The sequence below is a fragment of the Hyaena hyaena genome, unplaced genomic scaffold (genome assembly GCF_003009895.1).
Source record: "Hyaena hyaena isolate Hyena2069 unplaced genomic scaffold, ASM300989v1 scaffold_283, whole genome shotgun sequence".
NCBI lineage: Eukaryota > Metazoa > Chordata > Mammalia > Carnivora > Hyaenidae > Hyaena > Hyaena hyaena.
Genome location: NW_024080916.1, coordinates 2,000,762 through 2,023,376, shown reverse-complemented (window position 1 = coordinate 2,023,376; position 22,615 = coordinate 2,000,762). Strand labels below are relative to the sequence as shown.

Here is a 22,615-nt window from a genome sequence, read left to right as displayed (position 1 = left end):
CTCTCTCAGAAACAAGCATTTTAAAAAATTAAAAATAAAATAAAATCACAGTAGCTTGGGTGCCTGTGGCTCAATTAGTTAAGTGTCTCAGTTTGGCTCAGGTCATGATCTCACAGTTCATGAGTTCAAGCCCTGAGTTGTCTGCACTGACATCACAATGATTGCTTTGGATCGCTCTCTGCCCCGCCCCCACTGCCACGTGCAGTCTCGCTCTCTTTCTGTTCTCCCACTCTCAAAAATAAATAAACATTAAAAAATTTAAAAAATCAGAGTAGCAGTACTAATTGGAGTTGTTACAAAGACTTAAAGGTCTAATACATATACAAACACATAATGCTTCATAAGTATTAGCTTAGTTACTGTTATATTTTATTATATACTGCTATACTGTGGGCTAAGTTTTAAGAGAATGTGGATAAGCCTCTCATGACAGAAAGAGCAAACTACCATTATTTAGAACAAACACATTTTTAGGTGGCTACTTTGTATGCAGGACAGATCAGGTTAACTTCCTCCTCATGGGAGACTTCTGTTGCCTAAGTGCTGCTTTCCACTCTGCTCTCCCCTGGACAGAAGTTCTCTGAAAGGGCACACCAAGGAGAGAAGCCACAGTTCAATGTTTGCAGAACAATTTGCCATCCACCCCCTAATGGTCTTGTTGTGCCTCTTCTGAGCCAACTGTTAATGTTGGCAGCCTTTCAACCTGCCTCTGGGGCCACCCATGGTCAGGGGCATGTGTGAATTTCTTAGGGTTGTTTCCCAGGGCATGATAACTCCTGGAGCTGGTGAGCGAAAAGTCTAGTCATCGATTCTAGAATGTTTGGGCACAAGGTAGGGAACTGAACAGAAAAGTGATGGCAGCTAGGCACAAGCACAAGAAGAGAATGCATGATGAAGGACATGGGCAAAACAAAACAAAGCAAAAAACCAAAATAAATTTTAAGAAGAAGAGAAAAATCTGTAGGGTAACACAGCAGTACAAAGTACAGGAAACCCAGAAAGCATTCTTGAAACTAAACAATACTGCAGAAAAGATTGTGATTTAAGGGAAGATAGCATAAAAATGGATGACACTAAAGTGACAGAGCTAGAAGAAAAAAGAGGAAAGTATTTGGCTCAGAGGGCTTTTGTAGAACTTTCCTGCAGTCAACTTTCTGTTAGCACTTGTGTGAATATGTGTTACATACATGCTATATTTTTATCAGTAGCTTTGAAGACCCACTTTTATTTTTGTTGACATGTCTCTATGCGAAAAACAATAAGACCTTAAAGATTTGAATTTCTTCCTTAAGTCACATTCCTTGTCGCAAGCCAAGCCTCGCAAAGAGTAACAGATGATAAATTCCAGTGTTTTCCAAGCCAGACTGACTTTGAGGTGGTGGCTTGTTTGGTTTCTATTAGAAACATTAAGAGAAATAAATTATTTTAGACTCACGGGAAAATGTGTTACAGACATAAAGTTTCCAAATATGGAAAATATTCAGTGATCTAACAGTTAAAATAATACAATCTATTGCTTTTCTCAATTGCTTCGAAAGCTTAACTGAAAGTGGACACATTGAAAAGACAGTGGTGGCAATTCTTCCCATTTCAGTCTCTCAAGATTACAGTTCATGTGGAATGACCACCGGGCCTATTTGTTTTTTTAAAGGCTTTGCTTCCCCACCAAGTGATAGTAAACATTAACCAGCACAAAGTGGATTCATCAAAGACAGCAGTTCTCAGCGTTAATTGTACACTGGGAGCAACTGAGGAACTTTTAGCAATACTGACCCTGGCTCCCATCTCTAGCAATTTGGATTTAATTTGGATGGGATGCAGTTTGGGCATCAAGAGTCTTCAGAGCTCCCCAGGCGATTCTAATATGCAACCAGGAGGTTTGAGAAACACTCACCTTGCTACTGAAAAGGGTGGCCCATGGTCCAGTAGCATCGCTATCATCTGGGAGCTTGTTAGAAAAGCAGAATCCCAGCCCCACCCCAGGCTGCTGACTTAGAGTGTCAGTTTGGCCAGAACCCACCGCGTTGAATGTGTACAATTTAAGTCTGAGAATCGCTGCTCTACAGAATTCTTGTCTTTGATAACTTTTTCTTTCTCTGATGTTGGACAGTAATTACATGATTCATAAAAGATAAAAGAAAAAATAGCTCAACTTCTGTTCTCTAAAACGCGGGATACTGGCTTTTGCCTCTATAACATTCTGCAGAGCAATAAACGGTGGATGATATGAAGTAAGATCCTTATATTCAGGGGTACCAGATAGAATATAGGATGCCTAGTTAAATGTGAATTTCAGATAAGTGGTGATTTTTTTTAAGTAAAAGTGTGTCAGAAATATTGTATGGAGAATATGTACACTAAAAATAGTGTTCATTGTTTGTCTGAAATCCAAATTTAACCAGGCATCCTGTATTTTTATTTGTGAAATCTGGTAGCCCTGTGTATATTCCCAGGAGTATCTCTTTGCTCTCTAGGCTGTCCCAGTAAAAAAGAGGAAATGATACCATAAATGGCCAAGTGGCTGTCCCCTAAGCTGTCTAGACTGATTGACTGTAATGTTTCTCATCATACCCAGACAGCCAGGCCTCTGTGACTTTCCTGAACCAGGCTGGTGACTCACCCAACTGGGAGAGTAATGGGAAATTTACTTGCTGACTCAGGAAGACATAAACCTTGGCAAACTTTTCCTTCAGTCCAAACCAAAAGAAAGAAAATTCCAAAGCAAATGTTAGATACAGTACAATATATAAAACGCTATGACCTGAGGCTGCAGGCAAACACAAGGTGCTGTAATCACATGTTTCCTATTAGTTGATTAAAAGACATGTTCACGGTTTGTTCCACTATGGAGCTCAGAGGCTGATACTTTTCTTAAGAATTACTGCTATTTGAGCCCCTAAGGGGCCACTTTCCAGGAATACATTTTAGATCTGTTTTCTCAATACTGCATGTAGTTGCAAATGAAGTAAGTAGTACATTTTTGAGCAGAGATGTGGGTGCAGACTGGATGGCCATCCGCCCCTTGTCACTGACTCACAGCAGGCTTTGCCACTACAGGCAGTCTGATATCTCAGTCCTTTCTTCTAGAATGTTTAATCTTAAACTCTCTACCTTGCTTCTCAGGCTGGCTCCAATCCTTTACTCTGTCCTACAGTTTCACCATTTTATCAAAATCGTAAAGCATAAAGCTACGGTAAAAGAGGAAACTGAATTTACATTAGCCAATTCTGCACTTTAATTTGGAAAATTTTTATCAGAAAAATCTGGGGGCTCCTGGGTGACTCAGTCGATTAAGAATCTGATTTTGGCTCAGGTCATGATCCCATGGTTTGTGAGTTCCAGCCCCACTTTGGGCTCTGTGCTGACAGTGCAGAGCCTGCTTTGGATCCTCTGTCTGCCTCTCTCTCTTCCCCTCCCCTGGTTGCACTTTTTCTCTTAAAAATATAAATAAATATGCTTTAAAAAAAGAAAAAGAAGAGAAAAATCTGAATAAAATTGTCATGAAAATTTTTGCAGTTTTGTATATTAATGACTTTCCTTAAATAATTCCATAGTTGATTTTGAGTAGGTTGAAAATGGAAGTGTAGACACCAACCATTTTTCTGAGCTTCTACATCTTTTTTGCTGAGGATGCACCCCTTTTTTTAAAGAGTCATGATACTGGCAATTCTGTTTTCAGGACCTGAAAATAAACCAGCTTGTTTCTGGCAAATACGGACAGAAACTTCTGTTTAAAAGCAAAGCCCACAAGGGACGCTTGGCTGGCTCAGTTGGTAGAACATACAGCTCTTGATCTTGGGGTCATGAGTTCAAGGCCCATGTTGGATGTGAAAACATAAAAAGCCCACAAATCCCATATTTCAGGAGATTCATAACCACTTCAATCACTGCAGACATGATGATGAAGGCTAAAAGTATTAAGTACCTAATATATACTTAGCAATGCTGTAAGGCGTGTAGGGGGAATACAGCCACAAAAGCTTCGCCACTGACTATCTAGAAATGCAGTCTATTTCCCATACTTTGAACCTGATCTGTCCTTGTAACTTGCTGTTGATCAATAGAATGTGGCAGAAATGATGTTGTGTCAGTAAAGCCTAGGCCTCAGGAGAATTGCAGCTTTCACCTCTGTGGAACATTGCCTTGAGAATGCCAAGTAAGGAAGCTGCTCTTAGTTTCAGGGGTCAAGTGGAAGATGAGAAGCCACAGAAAGGAGAACTGAGGCACCCCACTGAGAGCTGACAGCCAGCGCCAACTGACAAATATGTGAGTGAGACCATTTTGGACCTTCCATTCCAGCCGTGCCTCCACCGAGTGATGCTGTCTGAGGGAGATGGGGTGAAATGTCTAGTCAACCCACACAGAATCATGAGAAATAATAGATCGCTTTAAGCCACTGTGTTTGGGCGGGGGGTGGGGGGGTGGGAGGAGGACTGTTATTCAGCAATAGGTAACTAAAACTCCCCAGGGGAAATTGTTGTGTGTGTGTGTGTGTGTGTGTGTGTGTGTGTGTGTGTAAAGCAGATCTGGGGTGAGTTGGTGTCTTAGTCAGTTATGGATCTGACTCTTGGTTTCAGCTCAGGTCATTATCTCGTGGTTCATGAGTTCCAGCCCCGCATCAGGCTCTGTGCTGGCAGCACTGGGCCTACTTGGGATTCTCTCTTTCTTTCTCTCTCTCTCTTCCTCTCTCTCTCTGTCCCTTCCCTGCTTGCTCTCTCTCTCTCTCTCTCTCTTTCTCTCTCAAAATAAATAAATAAACTTAAAAAATATTTAAATAAATAAAGTAGATTCCAGGTCCCTATTCCTCCTCTTCATTTGCCTAATATGGATTCATCGGGGAGGGGGTTGAATGGGGTAGCAGGAACAAAGATTTAATGGGAGATTTTTAACGAGCATGATATGGCTAGAGTCTTGAAGTAAGAGGTCAGGTATAAGAAATGCGGCAGAGCTGAGGCAGAAGCAGAAAGAGAGTGTGCAGATTTTCTTGAACATCATGAAAGGAGGAGACAGGCCAATAGGGAAGGCAGATGCCCGGGAAAGTTTAGTTGAGTGGAGAGCAATATGAACTGCAGGTGAATATTCTGCAGTCATGATAGAAAGATGAAGGTGAATCTGCTTGAAAGAAACGACTCAGACTTTTACGTATGTGTCCACCTTCCTCATATGCCCATGATAGGGACATCACAACTAATCCAGTTTGAGTGTGTAACGCCATGGCTCTTGGTTGTGCTGTGTGGTGATACTTACTTGAAGCGTCTGGGTCCTGCTTTTATCTGTTTTGTTTGTGAATTCTGCTAATATGCCATTGGAAGAGAAGGTTCCATTGCCAAGAAACATTTGAATGAGAGGGAGTTAAACCATGAAGGAAGTGTTACTTAAATGAAGAAAAAGATTAGGTGGTATTTTAGTTTCCAAGATAGCTGCTTCCCAGCAGTAGATGACAAGTTACATTTAGTCTTTTTGTGGTTCCTGTTTGCTCTCAGGAAGAGATGAAAACCCAGAAAACTCTCAACAGCTGCCTCTCCCCAGGTAGTTTGGTGAGGTCAATTCTCTTTGCCACAGTGAAAATGAAATAACTTATGAAAATCCCGATTTCTCATATAGTAGTATAACTTCTACCCAGAAACCTTCCTTTTCAAAAGGCTCTTTGTGGAACTTTAGTTGCTGAAATAGAATAAGAAAAAAAAATCATCAGTATGGACAGATAGTTGGCATTGAAGACTCTCTGACACTCACCAAATTATGATTTTTTCCCCTTCTCCAGGGAAAAAGGTGGAAATAAATCCCTGTTAGGGAAATCATTCAAATGTACATGTGTTTTTGCCTAGACTATAAATCATACATAATGTAATAAGGGAAAAGTTACAATATTTGCAGAATTACAGTGAGAATCTTTTTGCTTATAGATTATGATTACTTAACAACTGAGCACATCTATATTTGTCAGGATTACTTAGGATTATATTAGAGTATCAAATTAACTAAAAAATCTCAGTGGTTTAGGCAACAAAAGTTTGTATTTCACTCGATTGCATGTGAGACACATTTAGTAAAAATATGTGATGCAAACATCAAGTTTTTTATTTCTTTCTATATACCATGACAGCATGAGTAAAAAATAGCACAAATTATACTTTCTAGCCAATAAAATTCCTATAAAAATAATAAGTTTTTCTGTCAAAGCTAAAATAAATTGTCTTTAAATATAGTAGCAACCAAAGTATGGTTAAACCAAGGAACAATTTTCAAACCATTATAGCCACAAAACCAGAGTTAACTGAGGAAATGGCTTATTAGATTTAACATAGTTTTCACAATATCTAAAGGTAAATTTATCATTTATCATTCAGAAGAAAGTTCTAAGCCAATATTGGGTTTCAGCCTCAACAATATTATGCTAATGATCAAATAATTTTCACACTTAGTTTAAAACTAATAAAACCAGGGGCCCCTGGGTGGCTTAGTTGGTTAAGCGTCCGACTTTTGCTTAGGTCATGATCTCACTGTTTGTGGGTTCGAGCCCCGCGTCGGGCTCTGTGCTGACTGCCAGCTCAGTGCCTGGATCCTGTTTCAGTCTGTGACTCCCTCTTTCTCTGACCCTCCCCTGCTCACGCTGTCTCTCTCTCTGTCTCCTAGAAATAAATAAAACATTAAAAAAAAAACTAATAAAACCAGACTTACATAATAGTGAAAAGGATGGGGGATATTTATATGTTTTATAATGTAGACAACTGGTTTATTTTGAAATTAAAAATTTTGGGCACATATGGGGCATTTTTTTCTCCTCTGTAACTACTAAAATTTATATAAGAAAAAGTCCTTGAGGATAAGATATGTTACTTATCAATTCACAGTGGGCATATATTCTATTTGTAATGTCTGGTTACATCCTTTCTTTGCAGAGCCACCTTTATTCCATCCTGAATGGTTAAGAGCAGCCTATTTACTACAATAATGTGCCTCAAGAGTGATCACGTGATTGAGGCATGGCTAATCAAAATATCTCACTCCTCTGAACATAGTAATCGGTTCAACAGTAAGCAATTATTATAAATAGAGCCAGTAAGAATCATTGCCTGGAGTTGAAATACTGATGTGAGAGGAAGGCAGATTTTTCAGCGAGAATGGGATTGCTAAACTATGACACATAACCTGGGATTGTAGATAACTATCTTCCCTGTTCAACTGAGGAGTCTGAAGCAGTAGGAGAGGATGAGATGAACCCAGAGGAAGAAACAGAGCTGGAAAAGACAGAAAAATGAGGATAGGGGTGGGAACTACATTCCTTGGGAATTGTGCGAGGTTTGGAGCCAGAACCAGCCCTTAGTTTCCTGGTCATGTGAAACCAGGAAATTCTCTTTGTTGCTTTAGCTAATGTGAGTTGGGTTATTGTCACTTGCATGTGAAAGAGTCCTAACAAACACTTCATTCTTGAAAGCCCTGTAGGATCTGCCGCAGTGCCATGGTATCTTACACGGAGTACTGAGTCAGTAAAGGTTTTCACTTAATGAAAGTATACATGGATCTGTCTTATGCATTGTTGAAAGGTATTATAGGTGACATGGCATAGCTGTGTCAAAACAATTATCATTACCTATTTGCTTCTGTAAGTCAACTCCAAGAAAAAATAATAATACTTTTTTTTTCCTTGAAAGTTCCATTTTCTCTGTTTAACATTGCAGCCTCACGGTATTGCTGAATTCTTAATCAACGTACCCATGTGAAATAGCATAAGATAAGTGAAATGTTCTTTCTTTTTCCCTGTCTCTCTTTCTAGCTATTTCTGTCTTTCTTTCTGTATCTCTCTATCTAGCTATTTCAAACACTTCTTAAATCCATACAGAAGATATTTTTTACTTCACTTTTTATTTGAAAAATGGAGTCTGACAATGTAAGTCCCAAACACGGTTTGAGAAATAGGGCGAAACAAAGAGAAGCCTGGATGGCTCGGGATATAATAGAGAGATTTAGGCAGTGTCAGCCCAGAGAAGAGAAGTGGGGGCTTGAGGATAAGAGACAAGAGTGTCTAGTGGAGGTGGGTGTGACATGGTGGGAGGTCAGGAGCCTGAGAAGGAGTCACAAACAGGAGAGGCTGCCACAGAGGGTATGGGGAGGGTTTTAAAGAACAGGTCTTTTGGAGCACCTGGGTGGCTCAGTCAGTTAAGCATCTGACTCTTGGTTTCACGCAGGTCATGATCCCACGGTTTGTGAGACTGAGCCCAGAGTTGGGCTCTCAGCATCGAGCCTGCTTTGGATTCTCTCTCTCTCTCTCTCTCTCTCTCTCTCTCTCTCTCTCTCTCTCAAAATAAAGAAATAAAAATAACAGGTCTAATATTCGCCTGCAACATACCCTATCCACCACTGCCCTCAGACTTTCTACAGAATTCTGTTGCCCGGGACTACCTTGCATTTAGGTTGCTTTGCAGAATCGATATAAAAGGGAACATGTTCCTTGTTGGGTTGAGCTAGGGTATGTGTAGTGTTGAGTGAACAGACCAGGTGCAGAAGTGAGGTGCAAGTGAGACTGAGAACTCCATGTAGGCTGAAGCCCCTTGGAGAATCCTGGGAAACCTTGGGAAGGCTGCTGGCAGGAGTGGGAATTCCAGCCACCAGAACCACATCCCAGATGTGTGATGAAATCATATTATTTACTTTAAAAGCAGCTGGAATCTGATTCAGAACCCTTGGTGCTCCTGCACGAGCCCGCCAATTGCTATGGTTTACTCTATCCTGGCAGAGATCTCTGGTGAACCTGAAAGTTCCAGCATTTAGGTATGGACTTCACAGCCTGCTACCTCGTTATCTCAGCTGAAGATGAGAAAGGTGTCCCTGAAAGGAAGGGCTAATGCAGGCAGGAAGGGGGATAATCGGGAAGGTTAGGAATATTAATACCAGAACAGATTTTGTTTTTATACTGCGCTCGGCCCATTGTAGTTCTGTGATGACTAAATTAATGAGTGATTTAATTCTAGGTATTAGAAACGGAAAATGTGCAGAATAGAGAACATGGGAAAATAAAGTTTAACCACTCATTTTTGTAGCTGTGGCAATATAAAGTTGGGAAAGACTTTAGAATCCAACAAATCTCATTTTTTCATCTCTGTATCAATACCATCTAGCCACTAGCCACACATGGCAACTAAAATTAAACAGAATTTGAAATTTAATTTCTCAGTCACACTAGCCACATTTCAAGTGCTCCATAGCAACATGTGGCTGATACAAGTATTTGAGGCAGTATAGATACAGAATACTTCCATCATTGCAGAAAGTTCTATTAGACAACATGGATCTATCACATCTCTGTCAAATAGTCTCTATCATTCACCCTTAGTGTTTTAAACTAAACTTTTTAAACTTTTTTTAAATGTCTTATTTATTTTTGAGAGAGAGAGAGAGCGAGCGAGCATGAGCAGGGGAGGGTCAGAGAGAGAAGGAGACACAGAATCCCAAGACAGACTCCAGGCTCTGAGCTAGCTGTCAGCACAGAGCCCAATGCGGGGCTTGAACCCATGAACCGTGAGATCATGACCTGAGTCGAAGTTGGACGCTTAACCAACTGAGCCACCCACGCACCCCTAAACTTTTTAAACCTTTTTAAAAAAAGTTTACTTATTTTGAGAGAGAGATGGTGAGAGCGAGCGAGCTCATGAGCATGAGCAGGGGAGGAGCAGAGAGGGAGGCAGAGAATCCCAAGGAGGCTCCCTACTCTTAGCACAGAGCCTACCATGGGGCTCAAACTCATGAACTGTGAGATCATGACCTGAGCCAAAATCAAGAGTTGGACTCTTAACTGACTGAATCCCTGTTTAAATTATTTTTAATAAATGTCATTCACCCTTGTGTTTTAGGTCAGACATAATTGCTAGATGGTTCTTGAAGTTTTCTTCTATATCCTTATCCTAGATTTTTTAGATATATGAAATGATTTATTCTCTAGAGGGAGCATATTATTACAATAACTGTTTAAAAATGTTGTTAATGATAAATGTATTCTAAACTAAAATAGGTTAACTAACCTGAAACAAAATAAAAAAGTTAACTTGGTTTCTTAAAGAATCTCACTTATGCCTAAAGAGTAGCATTAGTGTAAACATCTCCATAATAGTAATTATTTTTTCAAAACTCAAAAGAAAACTAACTGTAGAAATACCTTTAGGCTTCACAAAAATGCTGAACATGCACCAAGCTTTTTATTTAATTCTTCTATGTTCCTTTGAGCTAGACCTAATGCAATTATGTGATTAAGAGCTCTTTATCTAACACCTTTATGAATGTAGTCATTTCCTATTAAATCCAAATATTTAACATTTCATGAAAATCCCCTGGCACATTTCCATAATGACTGAAAGGTAGAAATCCTTAATTAGTGTTCATGCTTTTAGAGGAAGTAAAAGTGGAGAGTTTAGAAAACCCCCCAAATGAAATCATTTAAAAGGAACAAAATTGATGAAGGCACCAGCTGATCTGAAAGAGTATGGCTCACAAGAACTTAGTTCATATCTGTTTCTAACATATCCTCTTTCTAACAGGCTGGTAGCTCTACCTGACAATTTCTACTGACATCTTCTGGTCATCTGTAAGGGAGCTGGGAAATGCAAGGGTTTTTGTTTTTGTTTTTGTTTTCCCCCTAGACACATTATTGCCACCACACAATATAAGGCTTTTATTACCAAGCGAGAAGGGGGCAATGAATATTGGGTAAGTAGCTAGCAATCTAGCAGCTAGACTTCCTCTACAGTCTAGCTACTTACAGAGCACATGGATTATCCTTTCTCTGTACTTTATTTCCAATGTTAGACTTGCATTGTATACACTTACTTATACAGGAGACAAAGTAGTGTAACAATAAAAAGCAGACTGTAATTAGAGTGATCCTATGCCCCAGTTTCCCCTAAATGGTTCAAGCATATAGCTGTAGTATCAGTATGATTATTATTGGTATCCCTCTTACTCTCTACAGTGTCCCAGTTGGACAATAAATTATATGGTCACTTTAGCTATATAGACAGTCTGGAACATCTCTAACACTTTCTAGCTCTGTGACTCTAATGAAAAATGACATAACTTCTCTAAACTCATTGTGTTAGTTATCTGTTACTCAATAACACATTATCCCTAGGATGTATGGGCTCAAAGCAACAAATATTTATTATGTCACAGTTTCAGTGCATCAGTAGTTAAAGAGCAGCTTAGGTGGATAGTTTCTAGCTCAGAATTTCTCTTGAATTTAAATGTTGGTGGGGTTGCAATCATCTGAAGGCTAGACTGGGAAGAAGAATCCACTTTGAAGAATCTACTCACTCAGGTGGCTGTTGGGAAGAGATCGCAGGTTCTTGCCATTTAGGCCTCTCCCTAGGCAGTTTGTATGTTCTTACTGGGTGGCATCTGGCTTCCCATCTGATAGAGTGAAAGGAAACCTGTGCCTTTTATGACCTTGTCAACAAAATTGCACAGTCACTTCTTCATTAAAAGCCATTCATGAAATCCAAGTTCAAGAGGTGGGGAATTCAGCTCCACAACTTGAAGGGAGAATATTTTAAACATTTATTTAAATAGGTTTCATACTTAACATGGGGTTTGAACTCATGATCCTGAGATCAAGAGTCACATGCTCTACCAACTGAACCAGCCAGGTACTCCTAAAGGGGACATATCTTAACATCACCACACTTACTGTTCTCATCTGTGAAATGGGGTAAAATTACCCACCTGCAGTGATAGTATTTTATGAAGAGGCAAAATCCATATATAGCATTTTAATAGAGCACTTGGTAATAGTAAAATAAGTCCCTTAATAAATGTAAATGAACATTATTTACTTATGTATTTGTCTAATTAAACTTTAAGTTCCTGGGAGGGGTCATATCTGATTTGTCTTGGTAATTCAAGCTCTAATTGCAGCGTTGGGCCTTAAATGCCCACCTTAAATATTCGGTGAATAAATGAATGAGTAACATATTCCTTAATAAGACCAGTTAGGTAGAGTGAGTGGAAAGAAAAATAATTCAATTGTCATGTGAATAAATTTATGTCTTATTTGTGTTAAAAATCAGACATAGCTCTCTCTACGTAATAGGGCATGAAAAAGTGAATAGTTATGTAATGTAGACTAAGTTATATAACTTCAATAACATTCACTGGTATATAATACTATAAACTTATGTAGTATCATACTAAATAATATTATATAACTATAATAATATCACCTTCTTATGTTCTTGATATTTAAATATCTCCTGAAAAAATTGTGTTCTTTAGGCACATGTCTAGCTATGTCTTTTTGAAATATGGAGTTTATTTTTATTTACTAAAAAAAAATTTCAGGGGTGTCTGGGTAGCTCAGTCGGCTATGTGTCCGACTTCGGCTCAGGTCATGATCTCCGGTTTCGTGGGTTAGAGCCCCGTGTCAGGCTCTGTGCTGACAGCTAGCTCAGAGCCTGGAGCCTGCTTCAGATTCTGTGTCTCCCTCCCTCTCTCTCTGACCCTCCCCTGCTCACGCTGTCTCTCTCTTTCTCAGAAATAAATAAAACATTAAAAAAATTTTCAATAATAAATGAGATGACATATTAGTAAACAATAGTAGGATTAAAGCATGTATCTAAGGAAAAGATTTCAGGAGCTATACACACATAATATATATACATGTACAATATAAAAATGGTGTGTTTTGTCATTAATGACACATTTTCTTGCCATTTTCCCAGAGAAAAAATAAATATATGGAAAACTTTGTAGACTATAGTTCTTAAAGAACTTCTGATTATGACTTTCATTTATTACAAGATTTTTAAAAACTAATTTATTAGTTTTTAATAAACTTTTCATTTATTATATATGATTTTCATTTCTTAATCTGAAGAAAAACAGAAGTTTTGGGTTATAATCTCCAGTTACAGCAAGGCTACATTTATACAAAATGATTAATAGGAGGAAAGTATCATTAATCATTTATCAAGTGCCAGGGACATTTTAAATTATACCAAGATTCCTTTTCTGACTCATGATATAAATAAAACATAGTATTCTTTTGAAATTCCATTTTTTCAATGGATTATTTTTAAAAATATGTTTGCTAATTCTGGACATACCACAAACACTTTGCTTTCTTTATCTAAGCCTCTACTTTGACTTTTCAGTGATAGAAGAGTAATTCGGACAGCATGACCCTCTTTCAAACATGGATTTTTTGGTATTATAAGTGCTGTACTGAGAAATGTGGTCTATGTCTTGGCACACATCAGCACTGCAAGGCTTTACAACAAATTAAATCCTTGTAAGTAGTTACAATGTAAGAGGATGCTGAAATTTTTTATTAGTTTTTAAATAAAATAATGTACATGGATTTCCTTTTACATTTTTAGAACATGTTGATTATTTGAAGGGAAATTCTGAAAACTACCAGACATATCCTTGAAGTAAAGAATACCTAGGTGTCCCTGGCTGGCTCAGTTGGAAGAGCATGTGACTCTCGATCTCAGGGTTGTGAGTTCAAGCCCCACATTGGGTTTAGAGATTACTTAAATAAACTTAAAAAAAAAAAAAAAATGCCTACCTTGAGACCACAGTGTTTTCTCACAATGAGATGCAGAGAATTCCAGGAATGCACAGGACATTTCTTGTCATTTGTGATTAATTTATCTACTTCATAAGCCTCCAAGCCTGATCCCAAATTGTAACCAGGAATAAAACACAGCTCCAAATCTTAGAAACACTATTCTAGATAAAGTTAGTAGTTTAAACATATTTCTTTGCTAGTTATAAAATGAAATTACTAGATAGTCTTGGGCTTTTCTACTTCTTGAAAAATATATATTCATTCATTCATTTATGCAACAGTGTTTTTTGAGTTACTGACTTCATGTGTTCAATTTATAAAAGTGACAATTGCTTTCTTATTCATACGTTCATCTATCCTTCAGCAAATACTTCTTAGTTTCTTGCTATTCAGTAAGAACTGTGCTGGGCACCGAATATTTAATGATCAGTAAGATCACCACGTTCACAACAATTTTATTTGTCAGTTATGACTCAGTACATCTGAGGGGATGGAGATCAACATGTTTGCTTCTTTCATGAAATTTAAAATAATTCTTCAATAAGTTTTTTTTAAGTTTATTTAGAGAGAGACAGTGACAGAATGATTTGGGATGGGGCAGAGAGGGAGGGAGAGAGAAAACCCAAGTAGGCTCCATGCTGCCAATGCAGAGCCTGAACGACGCTCAAACACAGAAAACTCTGAGATCATCACCTGAGCTAAAACCAAGAGTCAGACCTTTAACTGACTAAGCCATCCAAGCGCCCCATTCTTCAATAAGTTCTTAGTGATTTTTTGAAATATGAATTCAGCACTGTATTCAATGTTAGGGGAGAACATGTAAATTAAGAAAACATAGCTCCTGTTTATAAGGAACTGATAATTTTACTAGGAAAAAAATCCTGAGATGCCTGAAAATATCAAGAATTAATATTAAATAAAATTTTATTCAAATACTGTCAAAAACCCCAGGAAATAATTAAATGCTGAGATGTGAGTGGATTAGATTTGGAAACAAAGGGAAGGGAGAAACTGAAGCTAGGTAAAGCTTTCTGGAAAAGAGGCGTCTTGAGCTGAATGCTAATGTTTGGGTGGAATTGGGGTGGGAGAGCAGGTGAAAGAAGATATTCCAAATTGAAAAAAAAAAAAAGAAAAGAAAGTAAGAACCTCAGGAACAGAGGAAGTGGTGAGCATGGCATGTTTGTAAGACTTGAGGAGACCTGCACAGGTACTTCTCTTACTAAGGCTTCCTGCCCACCGCTCATGGCTCCCTTGAGGCCCAGAATTCCAAGTGCTTGTTTTTCTATTCACAGGTATTAAAGTTACTCTGTGTTGTGGTGCTTTGAATTTCAGTTTTCTAGGATATCCTCTATCATAGGTTATTCAAACCCTGAAAGACTGTTTGAAAAAGGACTCATGGCAATAGGACCACAAGGAAGGTGCTCAGTCATCGTACATCTCCAGGAGGAGATGTGGTTGGATATTTAAAATCTAAGTTTGACTCTAATGGAAGCAATATGTTTTATATATAATTTCTTAATCCACTCACTTTCTCTTCACATGTGAAGTTACATAGTGATATCATTGTTAATGTTCAATATTTACACTTATACATGTCACATTCTTAGGATTTTTATTTTTTTTATTTTTTATTTTATTTTTTTATATATTTTTTAAATTTATTTCTAGGAGAGAGAGAGAGAGAGAGAGAGACAGCGTGAGCAGGGGAGGGTCAGAGAGAGAGGGAGTCACAGACTGAAACAGGCTCCAGGCTCTGAGCTGGCAGTCAGCACAGAGCCCGACGCGGGGCTCGAACCCACGAGCCCCGAGACCATGACCTAAGCGAAAGTCGGACGCTTAACCGGCGTCCCAGGCACCCTTTAGGATTTTTATACAAAAGTAATCAATATGGTTATTTTAGTTTGACCATTAAGTCCATTGGTATTAAAAAGAAAAGATGAACATTTGAAAACCAGGTGAAATGAATAAACCGAAGAGTGTTGGAGAGAAAAGAGATATTCAGATGGTGAAATATTATCTATTCATCAAGCTAGAGTGAAAAGACAGTATATATTTTCTTTGGCTTATCAACATATACAGTCCTCAGGGGAAAAATCAAAAGAAGCTACCTTGATGGCAAATATTTCTATTAAACAATAATCTATAGAAGTTAAACCCATTTAAAGGCAAAAACAGGGGCGCCTGGGTGGCTTAGTCGGTTAAGCATCCGACTTTCGCTTAGGTCATGATCTCGCGGTTCGTGGGTTCGAGCCCGCATCGGGCTCTGTGCTGACTGCCAGCTCAGAGCCTGGAGCCTGTTTCAGAGTCTGTATCTCCCTCTCTCTCTGACCCTCCCCTGCTCACGCTGTCTCTCTCTCTCCTAGAAATAAATAAAACATTAAAAAAAAAATTAAAAAAAAAAAAGGCAAAAACAAAAACAAGTTAGGAGACTTGTATATTTGTTTTTGAAATTTGAAAGATCAGTTATCTTTGTCTTGTTCTTGCAACAAGGGAACTAACATATTTCCACATTTTCCCTAGCATGTATCTGAACCTAAGTTTGTAACTAACTTTTCCTATCATATGAAAGGAGTGTCTGATCTAAAGGCAACAAATGATTGATTTCCTGCTGTTATAAAAAATTTTATGATGAGGATTAGACATCTAGATGAGGAAGAGAAACATTTCACCTTTTCATCTTCAATGTTTGTGGATGTGAGCCAGTTCATCCTCAGTAGGCATCTTTATTCTGCCTATTATATATAGGGGGGAAATATTTGAGCAAGACCAGATGGGTTCATTTCATGGGAGTTATGAGCAACCACCCTAGTTTTCCTGGGGAGGTCACTGAAGCCCTGGGCTGTCAGGAATGGGGAAGGCCTTGGAGATCATTACTAGCTCCCTTCCTTGACCACAAGGATATGTAACCTTGGAAAAATTATTAATCTCCTAGAGAATCAGTTTCTTCACCTTTAAATTTGGGCTACAAAAGAATCTATCTGATAGGATTTAATGATTACTAAATGACTTAATACACATCAAAATGCTTAGGACAGAGCCTAGCACATAATAAGGAAGCTTAATAAAATTGTTAGTTATTCTTAAGTCTCTGGACAGTAGAATTAATTCTATTGTTGAGCTCAGTGTTGAGCACAAAGGATACAAAGACAATAAGGTCTTTATAGAAGGCTTCCTGGAGGATGTGAATAACGCCTGATACACATTTGAAAGAAGGGTAGGAAATAGCTAGATAGAGAACCTTGGGCAAGTTTGTTTGTGGCAGAAGGAAGAAGACTTGGGGGAAGTGGTTGAAGAGGAAGGCTAGTGTTTTCTAGGAAGATAGAGCCCTGTGAACCAGGATGTCATTCTGGGGAAACTGAAAGTAATTAAATTTAATATGGCAAAAGCCACTTTGTGAGGTGGGGCGTGCTTAAGAGTGTGGTGATGAATAAGATCATGGAGGGGATGTGTAGAACAAGAAAGGTAGTGAACCAAGACAGAGACTTGAATAATAGGACATTGTAGGGGTAGACTAGGCAGCACACCTAAAAAGGAGACAAGTTTTCTGCTTCAGTTCCCTTCCCAGCCACCCAAGGAGCAACCCGAGGCTGGCTGGGGATCTTTTCTTATCTTTTCAGATAGGAAAAGACAACACTGGAGGTGGGAGTGGGGATGAAGCCTGAGAGGCCAAGTAAATCTCCCTCGTTAATACCTGGGAGAGGAGAGGCAGGAAAGCATCAGACAAAAAAAGCAACGGCAACATTGTAGGATTGAGTTTAGTGGATTAGAGTCTCTAAAGAAATGGAGAGTAGAAGGGGGTTGCAGGAAGGGCTTCCACGAGTTATGAACTGAATCCACCTTGATGTTGACAGATAAAAATTTGGAGTTTCTCTTAAATTATTTTGGAGTAACTGGCCTGTGCTTTTGTGTGTGCAGAGACAAAGCCAAGTGGAGTTCTAGTTTGATTGTAGTCATTGAAGGAACTGTTATGGATAGATACTAGGATGAAGAGAGTATGATAATATGAATTTTGTGTCAAATGTACTATTACCACTGAACTAAACTAATAGTAGTAAAAGTATTAATGGCAACAAGTACTGTTCAATTCTGTAAGTAGGTGCTATCATCCTTCTCATTTTATAGATAAGAAAATAGAGGCACAGAATGGTTGGAGTGATTTGCCCGGGGCCACAGACCTAGTACCAGGTGACTTGAGAAACTGAACTCAGGCATTTGAATTTATAGAAACCAATGGAATCAAGATTCTAATTATAGGACAGCCTTGGTAGACAGGAAACTTCAAAGTCAAAATTCTTTTTACTATCTAATATTTTATTTCCTCTGTAAGAAAGTGATTATACTTAATGTAGATATGTTATTATCCAGCTCTTTTACGTTGGGAAATTGTTACAATGTAGTTAAAGAGTAGTGTCATTGGAGTGGGTGTGAGGCATAGCCTTTCTTCCACAGAATAAAATATGCTTCTCCCTCTCCCATGCACACAATACCTTGGCACATTGTGGATTCCGAATGAGTGCTGGCCGAATTGATATGTACTGCAGTAAACTCCCTGAATTTGCAAGGTGCTGGGTAGGTGACTGCTCAAGCATGATGACTCTGTTACAAAGATGCTTGCATTTATAACTCGGGGTGCCTGAAGGCACTGGGTTAGTCTGGTTCATAGTCTCTTAATAGAAATGGGGACCTGAGTTCACTTAATTTCGCCGGGCACATAGGTGTTGCCATTGCTCTGTATTCTTCCTTTTCCTGGTGTTCTTCCTTCCTCTGGCCTATTGGATCTCTGTCCTGGATCAGAAGATGGGGAGTGGGAGGGCTTCCTGGTTTTAGCTAGAGTTTAAACCTGTACAATCTTCTGCTATTCCTGGCTGGACAGATTTCCAAGAGGATTAGTTATCAGGCTTTTAATTTTAAGGAATAAAAGACCCTTTGAATTTATGTTTCTTTGGCGTACCTGGAACAGTGAGGGGAAAGATACATTTGTATTTCTGTGTATTTGTGTAGGATCACCTGCCTCACAGGGTAATTTCCCTTAGACAAGTGCTGGGCCATGGTTTGTGAAACATGGCCAAGGTTTTGGGACATATCTTTTAGTCAGATTTGAGAATCCAAATATATAATGCAATGGTACTAAAAATTCAAATTAGACATTTCATTTCCACTTATACACATACTCCTTCACAGGATTACTTAAGAGCTAGATTAGTGTGCATTGTGATTGAGTTGTAACACCCACTTTGGGAAAATAATCCAAAAGGACTGTTCCAGTACTTGTATGTTTTTAAGGTCTATACAGTGCATTTATACTCTCAATCTTCTTCACCAAATTCCTTCACCTGTGATACGCAATATAGGAAAGTCGCCTCCCTGGAAAACGTTTCGTCTCCATTCAGCATTTTATTGATTTCTCGCCATCTGCCTGGCCAGAAGGTAAGACTACAGACTCTAAAGAAAAAGGTCAAGGTTCCTGCTCTCAACATGAAGTCCGTGGAACTCTCAGGAGCCTGGAAGCCACAGGCTCCCAGAGGCCTTACTTCACTGGTGTATATTCCTTCTTCCGAGTCTAAAATTCTATCTGCTCACATGTCCTCAATCAATGAGTTATTACCGGAAATCACACAACTTCGGCTAATAAACTAGGAATAAGGTTTCTACTAGCCTGACTTGATTTGAAACAATTCCTGCCTCCACTTTGCCTCGCCAACCCTTCAAGTTCAGCTTTAACACAACTCGCCTGGAAGAGGCCGTGCCAGCATTCTGAAAGTTTATAATTAAGTTCCGTGTGTGTGGGATAGAGTGGGGGAGGAAAACGACCATTAATTACAGAGTTTCGTTTGAAACCGGCCAGGGTTTTAAGCAGTGGAAACCGACAGGCGGAAAAAGCTGTCCTCATTTTTGCACACAAGGCGCACGGGAGTTCCCGGCGGGACCCGGGAGCGGGGGGGGGGCCCTTGGCCGTCCCTTCGTGCACCGCGGAGCCCTGGGGTCGGGTCCGAGGCCCTCGTCCACCGGCGCTGCCGAGGCCCGGGGCTCCGAGGGACACGGGCTTCGGCACAGACACCTCGCTCCCGGGACTGGAGGCGACAGCGCGCACGGAAGTGCGCCCGGCTCTCCCCAGGCGGAGGCCGGCTCTCCGCCTCCTTCACTTCCTCCAGCGCCGCTGCCCGGCCTCCCGGGCGGGCTCCTCCCACTTCTCTACCTCCTTCCACCGCCCGCGGCGGCACTCAGGCCGGGGGTGCGGCGCTCACCCGCGCGGTCCCGGGCCCGAGCCGAGGCGCGCAGCGGCCGAGCGGGAGGGAGGCTGGGGGCCGCCGGCGCCGCTGTCCCCGCCCCGCGCGCCCTGCGCCCCGGTTCCCGGGCGCTCGCTCCGGGGCTCGTTGCTCCCGCCGCCTCGGGCGCAGTCCGCGACTCGCGGCGGAGCGGGCGGCCGGCTGGTTGGAGCCGCGGGCGCTGCGCGCTCCGGGAGGGGTGGCCGCGCTCCGGCCTCGGCGCCCCGCGCGCACTTCGGCGATGGCTTCGCCGCCGCCGCGGCGGCTGCGCCTTCGCCCGCGCCGCCTCCTGCTCCTTCTTCCCGGATTCCTGCTGCCTCTTTGCGGCGCCTTCAACCTAGACGTGGACAGTCCTGCCGAATACGCCGGCCCCGAGGGGAGTTACTTCGGCTTCGCGGTAGATTTCTTCGTGCCCAGCTCGTCTTCGTAAGTGGCTGCGCTTGGAAGGGGGGTCGGCCCCCTCCCCCACCGCGCGCGCGCGCGCGCCCACCCGGCGTTTCCCGGGGGAGACTCTCTGGGAGAGATCCCGGCGTCCGTCCGTGCCCCCCACCACCCGCGGGGGTGTAGGTTCTGGGTGCACGGAGTATGTGGGGCGGAGAACCCCCGCGGCACCCACCGCCGCCTCCTCTCGGTTCCCCCCTCTCGTCTCCCCGGACGGACGGCTTTGAAGCCGACTTGCGCTCCAAATTCGGGGGAAGTGGGAGAGCAACAAAGGCTGGTCCCGCCGGACCGCGCGCCGCCCCTGCCAGCGTCGCGGACTCGCTCGGGCTCATTCCCAAACTTCGTTTTTCTGCGGGACCAGTTCGCCTTCCCGTAGTCGGCTTCACACTCAGAAAGCCCTCCCCCGCACTTTCCGTCTCGCGGGCGGATTCTCGTTCTCGTTTACCCCTTTCCCAGACTTTCTGATGACTAAAATGACCAGAATGTCGTAGTCAACGCATCGTGTCTTACTTAACTCTGGTACCGTCCAGACCTTTGCACGTTTGAGGGCGAACGAATGCATTCAGTGTGTCATGTGTTCTTTTTATAGTGATTCATTATTTAGGTCATTGTTCACAAAGAACAAGGGTGTTTGCTGAGTTTTCATTCACTGCGGGTCATTGGAATACTGCAGTATTTAGGAATTCAGTTACGTTTTCAAACTGCTAACGTTTTCGCGTCCGCAAAGGCCTTCAGGATTTGTAACAGGGTTAATGTCACTATTGGATTCAAAGCTGCCTCGGACTCTGCCGAACCGGACCTCGTTCTCACTCCCTCACCCCCATATTAGCGTTAGAAATGACGATTTAATATATGTTCGCTCGATGTCTTCTGGTGTTTAAATCCTGTTTTGAAGAGGAAAGACTATTCTTAGGGCTCTTAGAAATGGTAACATTTTTTTCCCCTTCTCTGTTTTCTCTGGATTGAAGGTATTATTTTTGAGGCGGGAGAAGGGGGATAATTTTGATGGTCAGTACTTTGATAGGACCGTTTTTCCAGTTCATATGTGACTAATCTGAGGGTGATCTAAATATTTTTTCATGGCTAATAGAACACTTAGAAGGATTTATTCTTATAGTCTGAGTGTTGATTATCAGAGGTGTTGAGAATTTGAGTGTTGATGTCATCAAAGGTGACAACCTTGGCAGCAATAGATAACATGGAAGCAGTTAGTGGAAACTAGGCATTGTTTTATGTGGTGAACTCAGTCTTGTTTGTTGTCTTCAGTTTTAGTGCTTTCTATCTAGACCTGAGCACAAATTTTCCAAAGTGATAAAAAATGATCACTAACTTTGGGCAGCATTTACTACCCTCTCATTTGGTCCAATCATTCCGTCGGCCTTATCTGTTATTTAAAAGTTCTTTTGTTTCCAGATAGTTTTATGGTACAGATTTTACTTGTTGTCAGAGGTGCTCTTTTAGCTCTTAATTGGTACAAAAATTCTAATAGTCTTGAGAAAATACATTGTCTTTTGACAAGAGTAGGTACTTAAGTTAGCAAGAGTTAGCACTTAAATACTTAAGAGCTGATTGAATGTTTTGCAAATGGTGCAAGTCGAAACTGAGTTTAGCAGTGTAAAGATAATGACAAGATGATAAACTTTTAAGTGTTGTTGCTATGGAAAATGCAGTAATATCGAACTGTTGGCATGAGAGGTTTACCCTCTTTGATTGCAAGCGTGGATGGCTAATCTTTGACTAATCATCGTAGTTATTGAACATATTCTGAACCCACAGATTATATGACCTCTCATGTGGGCCTTCAATGGTAAGGTAAAATTGAACTTGCTTTGGTTCCATATAATATTTTGAAATCTTCATCAGGGACTTAGCTACTGATAGACTAGTGAGCTGTAGATGTAGCCTACCTTAAAAAACAGACATCAATTTTGAGATTAAAAAAACACATAAACAAAGGCTTCTTCTTCTTAGCTTTTCAGATTTAACAAAGCTTAGTGTAAAATTATGCTTAATTTTGTTAAAGATACTTTTAAATTTAACAAGCATTGGATTCCAAGGTACATAAGGATGCCATTTCTTTTTTTTTTTTTTTTAATATTTTTATTTATTTCTAGGAGAGAGAGAGACAGCGTGAGTAGGGGAGGGTCAGAGAGAGAGGGAGACACAGACTCTGAAAATAGGCTCCAGGCTCTGAGCTGGCAGTCAGCCCAGAGCCCGACGCGGGGCTTGAACCCACGAACCGCGAGATCATGACCTAAGCGAAAGTCGGACGCTTAACCGACTAAGCCACCCAGGCGCCCCATAAGGATGCCATTTCAATTAGCAGCTGCATTTATTGTTCTTCTTGTTA

The 22,615-nt window shown here is 40.8% G+C and overlaps 1 protein-coding gene across 2 annotated transcripts in view; it reads left to right on the top strand.

Annotated features, from left to right (window-relative positions):
• The first annotated feature begins 19,764 nt into the window (after window positions 1-19,764).
• ITGAV (integrin subunit alpha V) overlaps window positions 19,765-22,615 on the top strand; it is a 94,727-nt gene continuing 91,876 nt past the window's right edge. For both annotated transcript variants that reach the window (XM_039246566.1, XM_039246565.1), the window contains exon 1: window positions 19,765-20,250. In XM_039246566.1, the coding sequence (XP_039102497.1) occupies window positions 20,066-20,250 (185 nt within the window). In that variant the 5' untranslated portion in view covers window positions 19,765-20,065. The remainder of the gene's footprint in view (window positions 20,251-22,615) is intronic.